Source organism: Xenopus tropicalis, chromosome 6, assembly GCF_000004195.4.
Source record: "Xenopus tropicalis strain Nigerian chromosome 6, UCB_Xtro_10.0, whole genome shotgun sequence".
Taxonomy (NCBI): Eukaryota; Metazoa; Chordata; class Amphibia; order Anura; family Pipidae; genus Xenopus; species Xenopus tropicalis.
In genome coordinates, this window is record NC_030682.2 from 148,480,147 (window position 1) to 148,505,684 (window position 25,538).

General features: G+C 39.4%; 1 protein-coding gene across 5 annotated transcripts in view; it reads left to right on the forward strand.

The window, feature by feature from the left end:
• adgrb1 (adhesion G protein-coupled receptor B1) overlaps positions 1–25,538 on the forward strand; it is a 387,039-nt gene that overhangs the window by 336,508 nt on the left and 24,993 nt on the right. For 2 of the 5 annotated variants that reach the window (XM_031903763.1, XM_031903766.1), the window contains 4 exons: positions 6,386–6,452; positions 8,687–8,772; positions 16,740–16,859; positions 18,790–18,864. In XM_031903763.1, coding sequence (XP_031759623.1) covers positions 6,386–6,452; positions 8,687–8,772; positions 16,740–16,859; positions 18,790–18,864 — 348 coding nt within the window. The remainder of the gene's footprint in view (positions 1–6,385; positions 6,453–8,686; positions 8,773–16,739; positions 16,860–18,789; positions 18,865–25,538) is intronic. The other 3 variants (XM_031903764.1, XM_031903765.1, XM_012953240.3) reach the window with 3 other exon arrangements.

Sequence of the window (25,538 nt, forward strand, 5' to 3'; positions counted from 1 at the left end):
CCTTGAACAACCCTGAGAGCATAATATTTAGCATTGTGCACCGCGTGGGGGCCCTGCGGCCGTGACACTGAGTAATAACTTGCCTCCTACCCCCATAGTGTCAACCCTTTCCACCGGCGTGTCTGGCAAATTGCTCTGAACACCTTATTTAGGGGGAGAGAATGCACTGCATTAATCTTAATACGAGCGCTGAAAACGGCATGGGTGGCTGAATGGATTTATTAGCTGTCTTCAAGGTAGACTGATCTAGCACGCAGAAGGTGAAGGCCAATCATGATTTTGTTAACATGCTCATTCTGTGGAAAATTGCCGAGGTACGTGCCACTGGCAGGCACTTAGATTTTACATATTTTAACTTTGGGGGACGAAGGACCTGTTGTCAAATTGAAGTAAGAGCCGCCGTGCCGCCCAACGCGGTCATTAATCACGAATGTTCTTAGAGATATGCTTTGGAGCGTACAGTCTAGCATGGATTTTGCCTGGGTTATTGGGGGACCAGATATTCTATTTATGAAGGTTGCCATATTGTATTGGGTAGGATCCTTTCGCTCTACAGTATATATCAAGAGTATTCATTTGGAACGTTTGATTCGTTTTTATTCCATAGTAAAGTAGTTGTAAGAAATGTAAGTACTTAGGTGGAAAAATGAATGAAAAATTCAAATTAAGATATTTAACGTTGTTGGTTTCAAGCCTCAACTTACAGTATAAAACTAAGGCTAGGGACTCCTTAATGGCACTACAGATCCACAGACACATTGCCATACCTGACCTTCTGCAGTAGATCCCACAAGATACAGCAATTCTGTGTATATCCATTATCCAACCAAACTCATCTTCAGGCTGGGCCTTTAGCAATATCTAGGAGACCATATGACCATTGCTACCAAATTATAGTCCCTCTCCCACTGGAGGCTTTGGTACAGCCCACAGTTTGGTCTTCCACTGAGACATCCCTTACCTCAAGCTTCCATCTCTATTCACCTTTGTCCTTAAGTGGAATCCAAAGAAGTCAAGTTTGAAGTCCCAACCAACCCACAGGGAATGCCTACTGTGACTCCAAACCTGTTGGTGTTCCCACAAATTGGGTGGCTTCAGGCCAAGAATGTAAGCTGCAGTTGTGTGTTTGGGCAGAAGACTTGAAGCAGGGCCCCTTCCCTTTAGTCATGTAGACTCCTTGTCTATAGTGACTGATCCAACTCATATGAGCCATCAGAAGGAGCTGCTCTGGGAGCAGATCAAGTGGAAGAGACATTACTAAATGTCCACACCTAAATGAGGAATACCTTCTCCTATCATCTATCTATCTATCTATCTATCTATCTATCTATCTATCTATCCTCTATCTATCTATCTATCTATCTATCATCTATCTATCTATCTATCTGTCTATCATTTATCTATCTATCTATCTATCTATCATTTATCTATCAGCTGTCTATCTTAAAGTCAATGTCTATCAGTAAATTGGTTTCTATCTATCTATTATCTATCATCTGTCTATCTGTAAGTCAATGTCTATCAGTTAATCAGTATCTATCTATATATCTATCTATCTATCATCTATCCATCCATCTTTTTCCATCCCTCTTTATCTATCTATCTATCTATCTATCTATCTATCTATCTATCTATCTATCTATCCATCCACCCATCCCTCTTTTTCCATCCCTCTTTATCTATCAGCTGTCTATCCTATAGTCAATGTCTATCAGTAAATAAGTATCTATCTACAGTATCTATCTATCTATCTATCTATCTATCTATCTATCTATATCTATCATCTATCATCTATCTATTAATCTATCTATCTATCTATCTATATCTATATGTCATCTAGCTATCAGCTGTCTCTCTGTAAGTTAATGTCTATTAGTAAATTGTTATCTATCTATCTCTCTATCTATCATCTATCTATCTATCTATCTTTCTTTCTTTCTTTCTTTCTTTCTTTCTTTCTATCTTTCTTTCTTTCTTTCTTTCTTTCTTTCTTTCTTTCTTTCTTTCTTTCTTTCTTTCTTTCTTTCTTTCTTTCTTTCTTTCTCTCTATGTATCTGCTATTCCAGAAAATATGATTATAAAACTGATTACAATTTGTAGCTAGATATATCTGTGTAAAAATAGTTAATTATGACATCATACTAATTCTTTAATCCTTAAGTAGGAAATTAACATCCTTTACAAAAAACAACGTTCTGGTACCAAATTCCCACTTTCTTTGTTTCCATTCAGCGCTCACATCTCACCGCTACTTTTACCTCTCGAGCATTTCCCGCTGGGCCGTTACAGGCAAATCGATGCTCCGTGCCCTCTTACAAACAAATATAATAATGGGTTGTTTTTAAGATGCCAACATGATTGTTACTTTCTCATCTAAAAGATTAACATCATCCAAAATCTCTGGCATCTGTGACCAGAATACAAGGAAAATACAAAGACTTTAACATGAAAACCTTCAATAATTAATGATAACATTCAGAGAGAGAGAGCAAAACGAAGGGCGAGGGACATAAATAGGTAGACAGACTGATTGATTGATATATACTGTATATATAGACAGACATACTTAGACAATAAAACAGAAATAACCAAGTGACCATGTCACCTTAGTAAGAAGGTGGCCCTCAAACCTTTCAATAGAAATCTGAGTTGTCAGCTTGGGCCGGGGGTAGTGTGACCTGTCTGCAAATTCAAGAGTTGATGTCATTTTCTGACATAACACTTTATGTGCTGGAATAAGGAAAATATCTGGAGAAATTCAATTTTGAACTAGGCTACATCATTCCTACAAGAGTTCCAACCATTAATAAAATACATAAAACAATGTGGCTCTGGATCCTTGACAATTAATGGGCAGACAGCTGGGTTTTCAGCTTGGAGTTAATTAAATGTCACATTGGAATTTGCTCCCCAACTCTCCGTGTTCCTACACAGAGTCTACATTTTCTTGTACCAACTCTCCATGCACCGCTACCAACTCTCTGTGTGCCTACACCAACTCTCTGTGTGCCTACACCAGCTCTCAATGCACCTTCACCAACTCTCTGTGTGCCTACACCAACTCTCTGTGTGCCTACACCAGCTCTCAATGCACCTTCACCAACTCTCTGTGTGCCTACACCAACTCTCTGTGTGCCTACACCAGCTCTCAATGCACCTTCACCAACTCTCTGTGTGCCTACACCAACTCTCTGTGTGCCTACACCAGCTCTCAATGCACCTTCACCAACTCTCTATGTGCCTACACTAACTCTCAATGCACCTTCACCAACTCTCTATGTGCCTACACCAACTCTCAATGCACATTCACCAACTCTCTATGTGCCTACACTAACTCTCAATGCACCTTCACCAACTCTCTGTGTGCCTACACCAACTCTCTGTGTGCCTACACCAGCTCTCAATGCACCTTCACCAACTCTCTATGTGCCTACACTAACTCTCAATGCACCTTCACCAACTCTCTATGTGCCTACACCAACTCCCAATGCACATTCACCAACTCTCTATGTGCCTACACTAACTCTCAATGCACCTTCACCAACTCTCTATGTGCCTACACCAACTCTCAATGCACATTCACCAACTCTCAATGCACATTCACCAACTCTCAATGCACAGTTACCAACTTTCTATGAGCCTACACCAATTCTCAATGCACCTTCACCAACTCTCTATGTGCCTACACCAACTCTCAATGTGCCTACACCAACTCTCAATGCACCTTCACCAACTCTCAATGTGCCTACACCATCTCTCCATTCACCTTCACCAACTCTCTATGTGCTTACATCAACTCTCAATGCACCTTCACCAACTCTCAATGTGCCTACACCATCTCTCCATTCACCTTCACCAACTCTCTATGTGCCTACACCAACTCTCAATGCACATTCACCAACTCTCAATGCACAGTTACCAACTCTCTATGAGCCTACACCAATTCTCAATGCACCTTCACCAACTCTCTATGTGCCTACACCAACTCTCAATGTGCCTACACCAACTCTCAATGTGCCTACACCATCTTTCCATTCACCTTCACCAACTCTCTATGTGCCTACACCAACTCTCAATGCACCTTCACCAACTCTCAATGTGCCTACACCATCTTTCCATTCCCCTTCACCAACTCTCTATGTGCCTACACCAACTCTCAATGCACATTCACCAACTCTCAATGCACAGTTACCAACTCTCTATGAGCCTACACCAATTCTCAATGCACCTTCACCAACTCTCTATGTGCCTACACTAACTCTCAATGTGCCTACACCAACTCTCAATGCACCTTCACCAACTCTCAATGTGCCTACACCATCTTTCCATTCACCTTCACCAACTCTCTATGTGCCTACACCAACTCTCAATGCACCTTCACCAACTCTCTATGTGCCTACACCAACTCTCCATTCAACTTCACCATTTCTCTATGCGCTACACTCACTTTCCATGCACCTACTGCCCCTTATGACCTAAAAATACAACCAATTTCCATGAACTAATACATAAGTACATTCCTGCTGCCAAGTTATACCTATAAATACATTAATTAGGATTGAAGGCAATGTAGACGTCTCCCTGCTGTGCCCGACTTTGCCCTCTGCTGTCACAGTAAGGAGCAGAGTTCTTTGCTCTATGCAGACATCTGTCACCGCAGTATTAACTTTGTCCTGAAGCGCAAACAATTGGCCAGTGTGAGAGAGCCGGGGTCTCATTAACATTCAAGCAGTAAAGTCTGGATTTTGGCATCAAGTTTGAAATCTTCTCACCCCGGTGCCAGAGCCGCTCAGAGTTAGTTATTTCCTTGTCAGACCATAGTGCTCATTGCTTTATATTCTTGTCCTGTCTGTTTGAGTCGGTGGAGGTAGTTTTAAATTATGTTTGAGCCGCGTTACCTGCAAACATATTTATACGGATATATGGCCATTACTTTCTATAGATTCATGAGGTCATTGTTCCATTCTTGGGAAATACATCTCTGAAGTTTCATTTTTTTCACCTTTATCTTTAATCATTTTTAGTCCTAGTTGAATGTTTTGCTAATAACTCGCCCCTATTTGTTTTAAAAAAAAAAAAAATCTATCCTCTTTCTCCGGTGGTAAAGGAAAATATCATAATTGCCATAAAAACGCCATAAGTGCGACTATGTGTTCTTCCAAAATGTCTCCACCACCGTGGAAATGTCATGGAAAAATGCCATCGAGAAGAATTTCTGTAGCGCAATAACAGCATTTTCATTTACCGTTTATACAGGTATGGGATCCCTTATCCAGAAAGCTCCGAATTACGGAAAGCCTGTCTCCCATAGACTCCATTCTAACCAAATAATTAAGAATTTTAAAACTGATTCCCTTTTCTCTGTAATAATAAAACAGTACCTGTACTTGATCCCAACTAAGATATAATTACCCCTTATTGGGGGCAGAACAGCCCTATTGGGTTTATTTAATGGTTAAATGATTCCCTTTTCTCTGTAATAATAAAACAGTACCTGTACTTGATCCTAACTAAGATATAATTACCCCTTATTGGGGCAGAACAGTCCTATTGGGTTTATTTCATGGTTAAATGATTCCCTTTTCTCTGTAATAATAAAACAGTACCTGTACTTGATCCCAACTAAGATATAATTACCCCTTATTGGGGCAGAACAGCCCTATTGGGTTTATTTCATGGTTAAATGATTCCCTTTTCTCTGTAATAATAAAACAGTACCTGTACTTGATCCCAACTAAGATATAATTACCCCTTATTGGGGGCAGAACAGCCCTATTGGGTTTATTTAATGGTTAAATGATTCCCTTTTCTCTGTAATAATAAAACAGTACCTGTACTTGATCCCAACTAAGATATAATTACCCCTTATTGGGGACAGAACAGCCCTATTGGGTTTATTTCATGGTTAAATGATTCCCTTTTCTCTGTAATAATAAAACAGTACCTGTACTTGATCCCAACTAAGATATAATTACCCCTTATTGGGGCAGAACAGCCCTATTGGGTTTATTTCATGGTTAAATGATTCCCTTTTCTCTGTAATAATAAAACAGTACCTGTACTTGATCCCAACTAAGATATAATTACCCCTTATTGGGGGCAGAACAGCCCTATTGGGTTTATTTCATGGTTAAATGATTCCCTTTTCTCTGTAATAATAAAACAGTACCTGTACTTGATCCCAACTACGATATAATTACCCCTTATTGGGGGCAGAACAGCCCTATTGGGTTTATTTCATGGTTAATGGGTCCTATACCTGTACAACACTTTTTGAAATTTTGGGTGGCGTCTATCAGATTCCTGCTATGAATTTGTTTTATACCATATAAATAGAATATAATGTTTTATATGAATAATGTTCATTCTCCTCCCTGTATTTCAGCTGCTGGCTGTCGCTGGAAGGAGGGCTACTTTATGCATTTGTTGGACCGGCAGCTGCTGTCGTCTTGGTATTTTCTTCATATTTATTTATTTTTCATAATCTAGTTGATCCCATTGTTCTTTATAGAAAGGTCCGTATTTGGTATTTGGTACAGGGGACGCGTGAACTCGGTTAATTCGGTAATAATTTAATTTTCGGTACAACGGAGGCAAAAAAACAAACCATAGAAAGACCTTGAGCCGCCGAGGGATTCATTTTCTCCGACAATACTTTAATCCGCTATTCCAGACTGACAGAAATCATGGGATTATAGTTTCCGCAGGGATAATCACATTCTGTGTTTAGAAGAATAATTACTTTTTTTTTTCCCCGCATTTTATACATGCATTGCTAACTGATATAGTCAGTGGGGGGATTTGTTGTTGCCGCTCATTCTCATATAATTCGCGCTTTAGCAAGTCCTATGAGCGCACCTTAATATTGTTAGCGTTGGACTTAATTATGGAGATGGGCGGGACTTAATACTTTCGGTAAATAATCCAAAAGCAAAATTTGGATTAAATAAAATACTTGATTGAAAAAGGGTATCGGTTAGTGATGAGCGAATCTGTTCTGTTTCGCTTCGCCATTAAATGTGCGAAACAGCAAGAAAATTAGCAGAAATTTAGCAAAAAATTCGCAAAACGCTTTTTTTTTTTTGTCACCCATGTCTATTTTTGTTGCCCGCACTTTTGTGACATGACCGCGTCTTGTTTTGACGCAACTGTGCCCAATTTTTCACCATTTCGCTAATTTTCTTGCTGGCTTGCGCATTTAATGGCAAAGTGAAACAGCGAAAAATGCACAAAACACATTTGTTGCACGTTTTTTTTTTGTCGCCATGTCTATTGTTTGTCGCCGACACTTTTGTGATGCAACCACATTTTTTTTTACACAACCGCACACAATTTTTTGCCATTTGTCGCCTGTGTCTTTTTTGTCACCCATGTCTATTTTTTGTTGCCCGCACATTTGTGACGCGACCGCATTTTTTTTTACGCAGCCGCGCCAATTTTTTTGCCATTTCACAAATTTTCTTGTTGTTGAGCGCATTTAATGGCGAAACACATTTGTCGCACGTTTATTTTTGTCGCCCGGGTCTTTTTTGTCACCCATGTCTATTGTTTGTTGCCCACATTTTTGTGACGTGACAGCGTTTTTTTGACGCAACCGCCCCCAATTTTTCACCATTTCGCAAATTCTCTTGCTGTTTCGTGCATTTAATGGCGAAGCGAAACAGTGAAAAATCAGTGAAACGCATTTGTCGCACGTTTGTTTTTGTCACCTGTGTCTTTTTTGTCGCCCGCACTTTTGTAACGCGACCATGGTTTTTTATGCAACTGCGCCAAATTTTTCATCATTTCGCAAATTTTCTTGCTTTTTTGCGCAAGGTGAATCAAAATGGCGAAAAAATTGCGAAACGCATTTGTCACACGTTTTTCTTATCGCCCGCACTTTTGTGGCGCAGTCTTGCCTTTTTTTTGATGCAACCGTGTCCAAATTTTTACGCAACCGCTGGCAATTTGACGCAACTGTGCCCTTTTTTGATGCAACTGCGCCCAATTTGAAGCACGACAAAAAAAATTGTGTGCAATGAGTTTTTCTGCTGCGAATTTTCACGGAAGTTTCGCGAATGGCAAAATGTGGAAATTCGCTGCGAATCCATGCCTGGCGAAAAAATTCGCTCATCACTAGTATTGGTTATCATTGACCCAAATATGGTTTTGGGGGTCTTATTTGGGGGTCTTATATTTCGCCACTGACAAATTGTTTCGCGAAACTTCCGTGAAAATTCGCCACAGAAAATTTAGTCGTGCGGAAATGTTTTTTGTCGCGCGTCAAATTGGGCGCAGTTGGGCACAGTCGCGGCAAAAAAGGGCACAATCGCATAAAAAAAAGGTGTGGTCGCATCAAAAATACGGGTGACAAAAAGATATACACGGACGACAAAAAATTATTCGCGGGCGACAAAAATAATTGCGCGACAAACGTTTTGTGAATATTTCACCGTTTTGTGAATTTTCTTGCTGTTTCGCGAATTTTATGGCGAAATGGGACAGAGTCGCACAGCATTACTTGGAACTCAAAAAGGTCCTTGGAAATGAGCAATTAAACATCTCTCTTCTACAGAGACACTTCAGTCTTTGTGAGGCCCCGGGTACATGAAACCACTTAGAAACTTGCGATTATGACCCAAATCTGGTCTAAATCTACTATATAATAAGTCCAGATCTCTAAAATGCTGTATTTTTGTTCCGCCAGGTTAATATGGTTATAGGCATCCTTGTATTCAACAAACTGGTGTCCAAAGACGGCATTGCCGACAAGAAGCTCAAGGAACGGGCTGGGTAAGTTGATTTACTGGTTTACGTGAATTATTATGATCAATAGCCAGATTAGTACAAGCAGTATAGAACTGCTGGATAAGGTTATATTACATGAAAAACCACCAAAATCAGAAACTTTCATCTTTGGCAATGTTGGCAGGAAATATTCTATTTCATTGGTTGCTATGGGTAATTCCACTGGGGCAAATATATCTAGCTTTTTTTTTTTTCATTATCTTGAATTGAATTTGCCACAATCACATCAATACTGAAGTAAGATGAAGAGCGAAGACATTTTTTCACGATACTTTTCTCTGGCTATTAATCATATTAGTTGGATGCCGTAATAATTATTATTTTTGTTGCTAATAAAACCAATTTCATTTGAACGCATTGCTCAATCAAGGCCACATGAATGCATGATTTTCAGCCATGTTGGAACACAGTATGGGTTCTTAATTGACATAAAAACATACAGTTCAGGCTTTTTAAACATAGTTGGAAAATATGAAGGATTATTTTGATCAATATGAATTTAACTCGGCTAAAGAGAAATGATGAAGATGTAACTCCACATAAATCTATTGAATAAAAACTAGAAACAAATACAAAATTTACAAACCTTGACCAGCCAAGGGACTTTATTTAGTGGAAAGTAATAACAAAATACAGGTATGGGACCTGTTATCCAGAATTCTCGGGACCTGGGGTTTTCTGCATAAGGGATCTTTCCATATTTTTGATCTCCATAACTTAAGTCTGCTAAAAATCATTTAACCATGAAATAAACCCAATAGGGCTGTTCTGCCCCAATAAGGGGTAATTATATCTTAGTTGGGATCAAGTACAGGTACTGTTTTATTATTACAGAGAAAAGGGAATCATTTAACCATGAAATAAACCCAATAGGACTGTTCTGCCCCCAATAAGGGGTAATTATATCTTAGTTGGGATCAAGTACAGGTACTGTTTTATTATTACAGAGAAAAGGGAATCATTTAACCATTAAATAAACCCAATAGGGCTGTTCTGCCCCAATAAGGGGTAATTATATCTTAGTTGGGATCAAGTACAGGTACTGTTTTATTATTACAGAGAAAAGGGAATCATTTAACCATGAAATAAACCCAATAGGGCTGTTCTGCCCCAATAAGGGGTAATTATATCTTAGTTGGGATCAAGTACAGGTACTGTTTTATTATTACAGAGAAAAGGGAATCATTTAACCATTAAATAAACCCAATAGGGCTGTTCTGCCCCAATAAGGGGTAATTATATCTTAGTTGGGATCAAGTACAGGTACTGTTTTATTATTACAGAGAAAAGGGAATCATTTAACCATTAAATAAACCCAATAGGGCTGTTCTGCCCCCAATAAGGGGTAATTATATCTTAGTTGGGATCAAGTACAGGTACTGTTTTATTATTACAGAGAAAAGGGAATCATTTAACCATGAAATAAACCCAATAGGGCTGTTCTGCCCCAATAAGGGGTAATTATATCTTAGTTGGGATCAAGTACAGGTACTGTTTTATTATTACAGAGAAAAGGGAATCATTTAACCATGAAATAACCCAATAGGGCTGTTCTGCCCCAATAAGGGGTAATTATATCTTAGTTGGGATCAAGTACAGGTACTGTTTTATTATTACAGAGAAAAGGGAATCATTTAACCATTAAATAAACCCAATAGGGCTGTTCTGCCCCAATAAGGGGTAATTATATCTTAGTTGGGATCAAGTACAGGTACTGTTTTATTATTACAGAGAAAAGGGAATCATTTAACCATTAAATAAACCCAATAGGGCTGTTCTGCCCCCAATAAGGGGTAATTATATCTTAGTTGGGATCAAGTACAGGTACTGTTTTATTATTACAGAGAAAAGGGAATCATTTAACCATGAAATAAACCCAATAGGGCTGTTCTGCCCCAATAAGGGGTAATTATATCTTAGTTGGGATCAAGTACAGGTACTGTTTTATTATTACAGAGAAAAGGGAATCATTTAACCATGAAATAAACCCAATAGGACTGTTCTGCCCCAATAAGGGGTAATTATATCTTAGTTGGGATCAAGTACACGTACTGTTTTATTATTACAGAGAAAAGGGAATCATTTAACCATGAAATAAACCCAATAGGGCTGTTCTGCCCCCAATAAGGGGTAATTATATCTTAGTTGGGATCAAGTACAGGTACTGTTTTATTATTACAGAGAAAAAGGAAATCATTTTATAAAATTAAAATTATTTTATTATAATGGAGTCTATGGCAGATGACGTTTATCCTACCGGATAAGGGATCCCATACCTGTACAGCTATCGGTGAGTGTTAGTGGTAGATATCACCTTAGGGACCAGGGTCTACAAAATACAGAAAAACACGTTTTTTCCCCGATAACATGAGTGTCGCACAGAGCAGATGTCGGAACATTGGCTTATTTAGCGGCACATCATGCTTTTCAGGAACAAAATCAAGCGGTTGTTGGTCTGCGGATGTTTTGTTGAGACGCCGGTTCCTTGAGCACTTAAACGCGGCTTTAGCCCCAACTATAAATACGTAGCGAGCAACTCAATGACGTCCGTAAGAAATCTTTAAAAAACAAGCTTTTCCTTGTTTTTAATCTGCTGGAAAACTTGAAATAATTGTTTTTTTTTAGTTGTTTACGTCAGTTCTGATGCCTTTCCAGTTATTTCTAGATATTTTTTTTTTAGAATCACCAAGAAAACACTAATCATTCCCTTTGCAGTAGATTTATAACCCTGTGGCTTTCCTGTTTATTTTTTCTCATAAATGTGTTCAATTATTTATTTTGGGTAACAGAAAACAAGTTTTAGTGCCTAGATTTTTATTTTCTTTATACGTTACTTTTAAAGGGAAACTACACCCCCAAACAATGTCGGTCTCTATACAAATATATTGCATAAACAGCTCATATGTAAAACCCTGCTTCATCTAAATAAACCATTTTCATATAAATATACTTATTTAGCAGTATGTGCCATTGGGTAATCCTAAATAGGAAACTGCCATTTTATGTACTAAGGGCCGCCCCCTGGGATCATAGGAGTCACAGTGCACACAAACAAGCCAAGGCACACATACATGCTAGGCCCCATCAGCCAATGAATGGGCAGAGTTCTGCCTTTTGCTCCCACACTACTTCCTGTTACAGTTAGAGCTGCATCACTTCCTGTCAGCTGATCTCTGAGGGGGCACACAGCCCATCACTAAATGGCGGCTCAAGGGAAAGGATGTAAAAGGGCAATATTTACTGATATATATATATTCCAGTTTGGGGAACACTTTTTTGAGGGAGGGGCTTCTAAAAAAAATGTTAAAAAAAAAAGTTTTTACCCAGTTTTTACCAAAACTCACCCCCATTTACATAAAAGAAACAAGAGTATCATTTAGGAATATTATACACGCTTCGTTTATTTACATATAATTTAGATGATTTTCAGTATCAATTTCTTAAAGGAACAGTAACACCAAAAAATGAAAGTGTATAAAAGTAACTAAAATATAATGTGCTGCTGCCCTGCACTGGTAAAAGTTATGTGTTTACTTCAGAAAGTCTACTATAATTTATATAAATAAGCTACTATGTAGCCATGGGGGCAGCCATTCAAAGGGGAAAAGGCACAGGCACATAGCCGATAACAGATAAAACAGTATTGTATTCTACAGAGCTTATCTGTTATCTGCTATGTACCCTGTGCCTTTTCTCCTTTTTTCCAGCTTGAATGGCTGCCCCCGGGGCTACACAGCGGGGTATTTATATAAACTATAGTAGGGTTTCTGTAGCAAACACCCCAGCTGTACCGGTGCAGGAATGGCTGCCCCCGGGGCTACACAGCGGGGTATTTATATAAACTATAGTAGGGTTTCTGTAGCAAACACCCCAGCTGTACCAGTGCAGGAATGGCTGCCCCCGGGGCTACACAGCGGGGTATTTATATAAACTATAGTAGGGTTTCTGTAGCAAACACCCCAGCTGTACCAGTGCAGGAATGGCTGCCCCCGGGGCTACACAGCGGGGTATTTATATAAACTATAGTAGGGTTTCTGTAGCAAACACCCCAGCTGTACCAGTGCAGGAACGGCTGCCCCCGGGGCTACACAGCGGGGTATTTATATAAACTATAGTAGGGTTTCTGTAGCAAACACCCCAGCTGTACCGGTGCAGGAATGGCTGCCCCCGGGGCTACACAGCGGGGTATTTATATAAACTATAGTAGGGTTTCTGCAGCAAACACCCCAGCTGTACCAGTGCAGGAATGGCTGCCCCCGGGGCTACACAGCGGGGTATTTATATAAACTATAGTAGGGTTTCTGCAGCAAACACCCCAGCTGTACCAGTGCAGGAATGGCTGCCCCCGGGGCTACACAGCGGGGTATTTATATAAACTATAGTAGGGTTTCTGTAGCAAACACCCCAGCTGTACCAGTGCAGGAATGGCTGCCCCCGGGGCTACACAGCGGGGTATTTATATAAACTATAGTAGGGTTTCTGCAGCAAACACCCCAGCTGTACCAGTGCAGGAACGGCTGCCCCCGGGGCTACACAGCGGGGTATTTATATAAACTATAGTAGGGTTTCTGTAGCAAACACCCCAGCTGTACCAGTGCAGGAACGGCTGCCCCCGGGGCTACACAGCGGGGTATTTATATAAACTATAGTAGGGTTTCTGCAGCAAACACCCCAGCTGTACCAGTGCAGGAATGGCTGCCCCCGGGGCTACACAGCGGGGTATTTATATAAACTATAGTAGGGTTACTGTAGCAAACACCCCAGCTGTACCAGTGCAGGAATGGCTGCCCCCGGGGCTACACAGCAGGGTATTTATATAAACTATAGTAGGGTTTCTGTAGCAAACACCCCAGCTGTACCAGTGCAGGAATGGCTGCCCCCGGGGCTACACAGCAGGGTATTTATATAAACTATAGTAGGGTTTCTGTAGCAAACACCCCAGCTGTACCGGTGCAGGAATGGCTGCCCCCGGGGCTACACAGCGGGGTATTTATATAAACTATAGTAGGGTTTCTGTAGCAAACACCCCAGCTGTACCGGTGCAGGAACGGCTGCCCCCAGGGCTACACAGCGGGGTATTTATATAAACTATAGTAGGGTTTCTGTAGCAAACACCCCAGCTGTACCAGTGCAGGAATGGCTGCCCCCGGGGCTACACAGCGGGGTATTTATATAAACTATAGTAGGGTTTCTGTAGCAAACACCCCAGCTGTACCAGTGCAGGAATGGCTGCCCCCGGGGCTACACAGCGGGGTATTTATATAAACTATAGTAGGGTTACTGTAGCAAACACCCCAGCTGTACCAGTGCAGGAATGGCTGCCCCCGGGGCTACACAGCGGGGTATTTATATAAACTATAGTAGGGTTTCTGTAGCAAACACCCCAGCTGTACCAGTGCAGGAATGGCTGCCCCCGGGGCTACACAGCGGGGTATTTATATAAACTATAGTAGGGTTTCTGTAGCAAACACCCCAGCTGTACCAGTGCAGGAATGGCTGCCCCCAGGGCTACACAGCGGGGTATTTATATAAACTATAGTAGTGTTTCTGTAGCAAACACCCCAGCTGTACCAGTGCAGGAATGGCTGCCCCCGGGGCTACACAGCGGGGTATTTATATAAACTATAGTAGGGTTTCTGTAGCAAACACCCCAGCTGTTACCAGTGCAGGAATGGCTGCCCCCAGGGCTACACAGCGGGGTATTTATATAAACTATAGTAGGGTTTCTGTAGCAAACACCCCAGCTGTACCAGTGCAGGAATGGCTGCCCCCGGGGCTACACAGCGGGGTATTTATATAAACTATAGTAGGGTTTCTGTAGCAAACACCCCAGCTGTACCAGTGCAGGAATGGCTGCCCCCGGGGCTACACAGCGGGGTATTTATATAAACTATAGTAGGGTTTCTGTAGCAAACTCCCCAGCTGTACCAGTGCAGGAATGGCTGCCCCCGGGGCTACACAGCGGGGTATTTATATAAACTATAGTAGGGTTTCTGTAGCAAACACCCCAGCTGTACCAGTGCAGGAATGGCTGCCCCCGGGGCTACACAGCGGGGTATTTATATAAACTATAGTAGGGTTTCTGTAGCAAACACCCCAGCTGTACCAGTGCAGGGCAACAGTGCATTATATATTTATTACTTTAAAGCTCTTTAATTTTTTAGTGTTACTGTTCCTTTAAGTTCTCAATGGGTTTTTTTGATAAAAAAACATAATCATCCAATTAAGTCAACGTACGTAGAAATACAGAGTTCATTTCAATGACATTCAGTTTGAGTTTAGAATAATTGAATACAAATTCCACACCTTGGAAAAAGGTTCAAGACCCCCACACTGTCTTCCAACATGAAAACATGGCAGGTTTGTTCTTTGGGATTCTTTATAAGAGACGATTTCCAAATGATGAATCTAACTTTTTCCATCTTTTACAAAATTGAAATTTCTCCAGTATAAATGTAAATACATTATTTCATTTTCCACATTTAATGAGACCAGCATCGATTCAATAACGCCTCCAAAAGACTCCAAACGCCTTGTATCGATGACGTTTGGTTAAATTAGATTTACCGGCAGTTATTAGAATTGTAAAAATTACATTTGTGCTAAGAAATATTTCTACGTTTGGCTGGTTTCCATATTGTTAAGCAGTGACAACTTTGTATCCCTGAATTCATACAAATGATGCGTTGACTCTGGAAAAATCGGAACAATTGCCAACAAAGGTGTTGCTCCTGGAATCCCAAAAGATCTGGAACAGAGACAGTTCTCTGCTCGTATAACCCCTTCACCCCTGAGAGAATTCTTCAGGTTTTGTGTAGAGACTGAGGAACATAGAGGTCAGGTACATCGATGACATACCTTCTCTGATGGTGTCTTTAATACTCATGCTGGCTCATTAAGATTATTTTGTTGGATATATAGGCACTTTCCATTCAACTGCCGAACTCCATTTAGTTTACTGAGTGAGCCATTCATTTAGATTTTACTCTGGGACTCTCCGAAAAGTGACAAGAACCTTTGTTTGTATGGAATTCAGAGACGTATAAGGCAATCATAACCTTAAATATTTGTGAACTAGGCAAGACGATATATGTATAGTTAATATCTCAGGGGTGAAGAGGTGACCTTAATATATATTTATACATTTATTTGCTCACATTGTGGAAAATTACTCATGTCTACTGTATCTGTGGCCAAAACAAAAGTTTAATACAGAAAAGACTAAGCGCGAGTTCTAGTGACTGCAGTGCCTTGGCTTTGTGTAAGAACACAAAATTCTTTCATTACTACTTGTATAAAAATATCCAAATCATCTTAAAACCGGATATCTAGTATACTGACTGGTATAGGAAGTACTCAGCATATGAACTCTTCCACTGATCCAATCACAAAGGAAGAGGAAGAGTATGCTGAGGACTTCCCATACTAGTCAGTAGAACTGAAAAAGCTGCTCGGATGAGTAGTGGAAGAGTACATATGCTGAGGACTTCCCATACCAGTCAGTAGAACTGAAGAAGCTGCTCAGATGAGTAGTGAAACGTCTTCAGTGATTACTTAACAAGTCCAGTTGCTTTAGATCTATTTATACTAGATATACAATGACCTGGATGAATGAAAATCTTCATAGTCTTAAAACTGGATATAGTCTTACAGTATATGTTTCTACTGTAATAGAACATTCCTTTTCTGTAGGATAATTGGTCCTTTCTTTCTCTTCCTCTGGTCAAATTATTGAGCAACTTCCGAAGCACTGCCATCTACTCGTAGCTTAGTCTGTTCCCTATTAAACCCCCCCATTATCCCTAAATGGAGAAATTTGGATCTGGTTTTCCAGTTGGAAATAGAGAGACGCCATTTCAGAATTGATATGCTTTTATTGTGCCGGTGCATTTTTTTTGTTTTTGTTTTTTTTTTCTGTTTTAAAAGCAAAGTATCCTTTGTTTTTGTTTCAGTATTTTTGATTTTAATTGCAGTCAGATGACAATGCCCCTATACGGCATGACGCTCAAATGTTCCAAGTGTGGAATAGTATCTTCAGCAGAAGTATCCGCCACAGCCACCAGTAATGCCATGTTAGTCCTTCTAATTTCAGTCTTCCTTGTTCTTATTCCTTTCTTCCTTTATTGATTTTTTTTCCAATTTTCTTTTCTCCTATTTTCCCCTGTTTTATGTATTACATTTTTTTTCTTTTTTTCCCCTTTGTTTGTTTCCTTTTAACCTCAGCCATGCAAAGTTGAAAGCTTAGCAGCACTATCATCCAAAACAATCAAAATGAGCAAAATTTGGTTTTGTAGTTTTTTTTATGGGCTTCATCAACACAGTTTGAATGATTTTCAAAGTGATTTTCAGATTATCAATGGCTGTTCTTTGAACTTGCTTGGTTGGATGATGTCTTAAGGTCAAGTGGTATCACCCAAATTATTATTTTTTTTTAATAGATATCTTTTCAAACACTCATGAATATTTACTTCATTTTCATTATATAGGTGTATATATTGTATTCCCCGGCCATTCTATGTTTTGTTACACCAGGGGTCCCCAACCACCGGGCCGGGCTGAACCGGGCCACCTCTTACCTGTTATCTCGGCTCCCCAATGTGTTACACAGCCATGTCAACAGCAATATGAAGCCCAAGAAGCTTTCTACTGATCGCAACAAGGGCCAAAGTACTTAAAGCTCCATACTATGGGGCACATTTACTAATCCACGAACGTCCGAAAAGCGTCCGAATGCGTTTTTTTCGTAATGATCGGTAGTTTGCGACTTTTTCGCGAATTTTTGGAGCGCTCAATACGAAAAAGTCGCGACAATTCGCGAAAGTCGTAATGGCTATGCAAAAGACGCGACAATTCATGAAAGTCATAATGGCTATGCAAAAGTCGCGACAATTCACGAAAGTCATAATGGCTATGCAAAAGTCGCGACAATTCACTAAAGTCATAATGGCTATGCAAAAGTCGCGACAATTCACGAAAGTCATAATGGTTATGCAAAAGTCGCGACAATTCACGAAAGTCATAATGCAAAAGTCGTGACAATTCGCGCAAGTCGTAACGGCTACAAAAAAGTCGCGACGGTGACGAAAAAAATCGCAAAAAATACGAAAAAGTCGCAAAATGTTCGTTTCCAATCCGATTTTTTCCCATTCGGGATTTGGATTCGTGGATTAGTAAATCAGCCCCTAAGTGTCAGGGGATGTCACCACTTGGGTGGGAGTAAGAAAGAGAAGGGGTCCTCCACTGATGATGAGCTCTATTATATTTTATAATGTAATAATAATAATAAAATAAAGTGCATAATATAAAATGCAATAATTACATTTACATTATATATGTAATAATTAAATTATATACTATGCACTAGTTGCTCCACCCCCCAACCCCGGTCCTCGGAAAAATGATCTTACTTGAAACCGGTCCGTGGTGCAAAAAAAGGTTGGGGACCACTGTGTTACACGATATGTCATTGACTAAATACATTAGCTAAATGTGAAGTGAACGGAATTACAAATGGAATTGGTCATTTCATAAAATCTGTTTATTATAAGCACCACACGGAGGAATATTTCATTGTCATTAAATATGTTTCATGTTCCGATTATACTCATTTTAGCAGGCAGATATCTCATCCTCACATAGCCAAAAACAGGCGTTATGCATATCCAAGGGAAACTGGAATTATGATTGGATGGATTGTATCAATTTGTCTTATAGCGGCATCACGTTTTGAGCTGTTGATTCAAATTATCACACAATTTTGCTTACCGTATGGTACATAAATCAGAAAACACTTACTATGTCTCCAATAATTGATCTACAGCTAAAAGTTCTAACGCCAATAGAAGCAAACAGTCCTTCGTAGGTCCAGAGTGTGGATTTTATGAAAAATGACACAAATGGAAATCTCTTTTTCTCATATATGTCAGCCAGACACTAGGGAACGCAGAAATATTGCCTTCGTAATGATTATTCATTTTTATAGAGTGGTGTTGTTTTTTACAGCGCTCTACAATTGGATAGTTCAAAAAAGGGGAAACCACTAGCTGAAGTGCATAAATTGACTAATCGATGCAGAAGGTATGCGTTCTTTACCCAGAAAGGCTTGTGATATGAATGCCAATGGTTGCCGATTTGTGAGGGTAGTGATAATGGAATGTAGTCACATAGATACTCAGATTTGTTAAGGATTTCTTTCTCAGAGTCCCCAGTTATAATCTTTCAAAAAATGTACCTGTTCCAAAAGCAAATACTGTGAGCACTATTTACTCTTGTACTTTATTAAATAGATGTGTTCAGTACCAGGCATTAACAGTCTGTTCTCCCCTGATCCGGCAAATAAAAAAGATACTTGTAAATTTGGCCCAAATTGAGTCTGAATAAAATCATGGCCAGTTTACTCATCTGAAAACCCAACTTAATGTTCAGGGTCTACAGTATAAAATCATGGCCAGTCTACTCATCTGAAAACCCAACTTAATGTTCAGGGTCTACATTATAAAATCATGGCCAGTCTACTCATCTGAAAACCCAACTTAATGTTCAGGGTCTACAGTAAAAAATCATGGCCAGTCTACTCATCTGAAAACCCAACTTAATGTTCAGGGTCTACAGTAAAAAATCATGGCCAGTCTACTCATCTGAAAACTCAACAATGTTCAGGGTCTACAGTATAAAATCATGGCCAGTCTACTCATCTGAAAACCCAACTTAATGTTCAGGGTCTACAGTATAAAATCATGGCCAGTCTACTCATCTGAAAACCCAACTTAATGTTCAGGGTCTACAGTATAAAATCATGGCCAGTCTACTTATCTGAAAACCCAACTTAATGTTCAGGGTCTACAGTATAAAATCATGGCCAGTCTACTTATCTGAAAACCCAACTTAATGTTCAGGGTCTACAGTATAAAATCATGACCAGTCTACTCATCTGAAAACTCAACAATGTTCAGGGTCTACAGTATAAAATCATGGCCAGTCTACTCATCTGAAAACCCAACTTAATGTTCAGGGTCTACAGTAAAAAATCATGGCCAGTCAAAAATCATGGCTAGTATACTCATCTGAAAACCCAACTTAATGTTCAGGGTCTACAGTATAAAATCATGGCCAGTCTACTCATCTGAAAACCCAACTTAATGTTCAGGGTCTACAGTATAAAATCATGGCCAGTCTACTCATCTGAAAACCCAACTTAATGTTCAGGGCCTACAGTATAAAATCATGGCCAGTCTACTCATCTGAAAACCCAACTTAATGTTCAGGGTCTACAGTATAAAATCATGGCCAGTCTACTCATCTGAAAACCCAACTTAATGTTCAGGGTCTACAGTAAAAAATCATGGCCAGTCAAAAATCATGGCTAGTCTACTCATCTGAAAACCCAACTTAATGTTCAGGGTCTACAGTATAAAATCATGGCCAGTCTACTCATCTGAAAACCCAACTTAATGTTCAGGGTCTACAGTATAAAATCATGGGCAGTCTACTCATCTGAAAACCCAGCTTAATGTTCAGGGTCTACAGTATAAAATCATGACCAGTCTACTCATCTGAAAACTCAACAATGTTCAGGGTCTACAGTATAAAATCATGGCCAGTCTACTCATCTGAAAACCCAACTTAATGTTCAGGGTCTACAGTAAAAAATCATGGCCAGTCAAAAATCATGGCTAGTCTACTCATCTGAAAACCCAACTTAATGTTCAGGGTCTACAGTATAAAATCATGGGCAGTCTACTCATCTGAAAACCCAACTTAATGTTCAGGGTCTACAGTATAAAATCATGGGCAGTCTACTCATCTGAAAACCCAGCTTAATGTTCAGGGCCTACAGTATAAAATCATGGCCAGTCTACTCATCTGAAAACCCAACTTAATGTTCAGGGTCTACAGTATAAAATCATGGCCAGCCTACTCATCTGAAAACCCAACTTAATGTTCAGGGTCTACAGTATAAAATCATGGCCAGTCTACTCATCTGAAAAACCAACCTAATGTTCAGGGTCTACAGTATAAAATCATGACCAGTTTACTCCTCTGAAAACCCAACTTAATGCTCAAGGTCTACATTATAAAATCATGGCCAGTCAAAAATCATGGCCAGTCTACTCATCTGAAAACCCAATGTAATGTTCAGGGTCTACAGTATAAAATCATAGCCAGTCTACTCATCTGAAAACACAACTTAAAGTTCAGGTTCTACAGTATAAAATCATGGCCAGTCCACTCATCTGAAAACCCAACTTAATTTTCAGGGTCTACAGTATTAAATCATGGCCAGTCTACTCATCTGAAAACCCAAGTTAATGTTCAGGGTCTACAGTATTAAATCATGGCCAGTCTACTCATCTGAAAACCCAAGTTAATGTTCAGGGTCTACAGTATTAAATCATGGCCAGTCTACTCATCTGAAAACCCAACTTAATGTTCAGGGTCTACAGTATAAAATCATGGGCAGTCTACTCATCTGAAAACCCAACTTAATGTTCAGGGTCTACAGTATAAAATCATGGGCAGTCTACTCATCTGAAAACCCAGTTTAATGTTCAGGGCCTACAGTATAAAATCATGACCAGTCTACTCATCTGAAAACTCAACAATGTTCAGGGTCTACAGTATAAAATCATGGCCAGTCTACTCATCTGAAAACCCAACTTAATGTTCAGGGTCTACAGTAAAAAATCATGGCCAGTCAAAAATCATGGCTAGTCTACTCATCTGAAAACCCAACTTAATGTTCAGGGTCTACAGTATAAAATCATGGACAGTCTACTCATCTGAAAACCCAACTTAATGTTCAGGGTCTACAGTATAAAATCATGGGCAGTCTACTCATCTGAAAACCCAGCTTAATGTTCAGGGCCTACAGTATAAAATCATGGCCAGTCTACTCATCTGAAAACCCAACTTAATGTTCAGGGTCTACAGTATAAAATCATGGCCAGCCTACTCATCTGAAAACCCAACTTAATGTTCAGGGTCTACAGTATAAAATCATGGGCAGTCTACTCATCTGAAAACCCAACTTAATGTTCAGGGTCTACAATATAAAATCATGGGCAGTCTACTCATCTGAAAACCCAGCTTAATGTTCAGGGCCTACAGTATAAAATCATGGCCAGTCTACTCATCTGAAAACCCAACTTAATGTTCAGGGTCTACAGTATAAAATCATGGCCAGTCTACTCATCTGAAAACCCAACTTAATGTTCAGGGTCTACAGTATAAAATCATGGCCAGTCTACTCATCTGAAAAACCAACCTAATGTTCAGGGTCTACAGTATAAAATCATGACCAGTTTACTCCTCTGAAAACCCAACTTAATGCTCAAGGTCTACATTATAAAATCATGGCCAGTCAAAAATCATGGCCAGTCTACTCATCTGAAAACCCAATTGAATGTTCAGGGTCTACAGTATAAAATCATAGCCAGTCTACTCATCTGAAAACACAACTTAAAGTTCAGGTTCTACAGTATAAAATCATGGCCAGTCTACTCATCTGAAAACCCAACTTAATTTTCAGGGTCTACAGTATTAAATCATGGCCAGTCTACTCATCTGAAAACCCAAGTTAATGTTCAGGGTCTACAGTATTAAATCATGGCCAGTCTACTCATCTGAAAACCCAAGTTAATGTTCAGGGTCTACTGTATTAAATCATGGACAGTCTACTCTTCTGAAAACCCAAGTTAATGTTCAGGGTCTACAGTATTAAATCATGGCCAGTCTACTCATCTGAAAACCCAAGTTAATGTTCAGGGTCTACAGTATTAAATCATGGCCAGTCTACTCATTTGAAAACCCAACTTAATGTTCAGGGTCTACAGTATAAAATCATGGCCAACATTAAGTTGAGTTTCCAGATGAGTAGGCTGGCCATGACTTTATAATGTAGACCCTGAAGATTAAGTTGAGTTGATGATTATTTTATGACCCCCAACGTGCTGTAAGGAGGAGCACAAACCATAAAATCACAAACATTCAAAATGAATGGGTTCTGTTATGTACAAGTAGTCTCAAATGTTCAAATATATTTTATACCCCAGCACAAACCAATAGAACCATCGCTAAATCTCAACGTAGGCATCTACTTCTATAGCTGCAAACTGTATCACAGTATTGGCACCATAGAAGCCTTAGATATTAATATAGTTGACACTTTATGAAATATGAAGAACAATACAAATTATAAAATGAAAACTATTTGACAGGATACGGACCATGATATTCATCCAACTCAAAATGATCAAGGTACCTGGAAAGGTGCTTGTTTTCCCTGGGTTTACACCCTATATCTAATTTTGGTCATCTCCAATACATTAAAGCACAATAGGGTGCAAACTACACTGATGTTGGTGGCATTTGGGTTCCTTATATGACCCAATAGCAAAAGTTTCTCGTGTGGCATGCCAACATATTTATTAGTTGCTATGTTTGCTTGGCCGTTATAATCCCATATAATGTTTTCTGTTTAACTCTGTGCGTGGGATTAATGTCTGTTTGCTTTTTGGTCCCTTGATTATGTGTCTGTCGGTACGAGCAATGGCCGCAGTCAGGTGGACATTCAGTTTTAGAGGTTACACTTCCCCAAATTCTCAAAGATGATGATGAGGGTATCTCTATATATATGGGGTATAAACCATTTCCACTTTGGTGGAAAAACCTCTAGAGACAATAGTTCTTGTGTTCAGACTCAAGTCTTTGTCATAACAAAAGAGAAGGAGTGAAACACAAGACCCACCTGGCTTGGCCATGTTGAAGCTAAATGTTTGCTAGTTGGTTGTCTTAACCAATGGTCAAGATTTGTTTTTGGTTATCCAATCAGGACTTTGGTAATTAGATTGATAAAGATACTGGGAACTAACGTTTCAGGATCTAGGAGTTTGCTTTATGAAAGAGTCACCTTGCTACATAGTTCATGTGGGCTGAATCCAAGACAACTTACCATGAAGTTCAACCATTGCTTATGATGATATAGAGTTTCCAGGAATTAATAGGGATAAGGTGTTGCAATGATTGATTATCCTCAATGAAATATCTTGGCGGCAAAACTTTGCAGAAGTTTCTCAAAACAAAATGCAGAAATGCAGAATTTCGCTACCTATGCCTGCCAAAAAAAATACGCTCATCACTAAAAAACAACTAAATGATTTTTTAGTGGACTTTAGTTATTAAGGTTCCTGATTACGGAAACACCCCTTATCCAGAAAACCCCAGGTCCTGAGCATTCTGGGAAATAGGTCCCATACCTGTATAAAGACAAATATAATCATAATAATACCAGTACAAGTATGGGATCCCTTATGGGAAACCCATTATCCAGAAAGTTCCAAATTACGGCATGGCCATCTCCCATAGACTCCATTATAAGAAAATAATTCTAATTTTTAAAAATTCCTTTTTCTCTGTAATAATAAAACAGTACCTGTACTTGATCCCAACTAAGATATAATTACCCCTTATTGGGGCAGAACAGCCCTATTGGGTTTATTTAATGGTTAAATGATTCCCTTTTCTCTGTAATAATAAAACAGTACCTGTACTTGATCCCAACTAAGATATAATTACCCCTTATTGGGGCAGAACAGCCCTATTGGGTTTATTTAATGGTTAAATGATTCCCTTTTCTCTGTAATAATAAAACAGTACCTGTACTTGATCCCAACTAAGATATAATTACCCCTTATTGGGGCAGAACAGTCCTATTGGGTTTATTTCATGGTTAAATGATTCCCTTTTCTCTGTAATAATAAAACAGTACCTGTACTTGATCCCAACTAAGATATAATTACCCCTTATTGGGGCAGAACAGCCCTATTGGGTTTATTTAATGGTTAAATGATTCCCTTTTCTCTGTAATAATAAAACAGTACCTGTACTTGATCCCAACTAAGATATAATTACCCCTTATTGGGGGCAGAACAGCCCTATTGGGTTTATTTCATGGTTAAATGATTTTTATCACACTTAAGTTATGGAGATCCAAATTACGGAGAGATCCGTAATTCATTAAGTTAATAAATAAATGATTGAGTTTTACTGACAGTAAAGGTATCGTTTGCCAGAACAGCGCTATTTTAGGAAACAATATATAATTATAATTGAGGTTTTATTTTTTACATACGACTATATACAGTATATATATATATTGGTAAATGATGGCATTTTTCTAAAAGCCTCATTTCAGTTTAGAGCGAATTTCCTGCCGCTCAGTAGAAATAACGGAGGAAATTGCAGGGGGTTCGGCAGGGAAATCCGTCTTGTGGAATCACTCGAGTGTTTTGTCTGCGCCAATCGGCCGGGACATACGGGGAAACGACTCCATCTCCTGTAATGTGACTGACACAATGGCTTCTCTTTGGCTTAGACTGTCACATCCGCTAATGTAATGGCACTTTCCTCTGTAGTCTCAGATTTAGTAATAGGGTTTTACTTCAGCTAAAATATCCCCTGAAACGACAATATGCAAGGAAGGCTTTTATTGGAACATTTATATTCATTATATCAACCATGATAACACAGGATAATGGGGACAACTCATTATATGAACAATGCTGAACAAAGATATTACTTCAAAGAACATCCTGGCCATGGCTTATATTAGAGTTACATACAGCTGTACTAAGCACAATTCAGCAGGAACAGCCCCCTAAGTTTGCTCATAGCCTGTACAGAGAGATACCATAAAACTATGGCACATAGGGATTCCCCTGTACTAAGCACAATTCAGCAGGAACAGCCCCCTA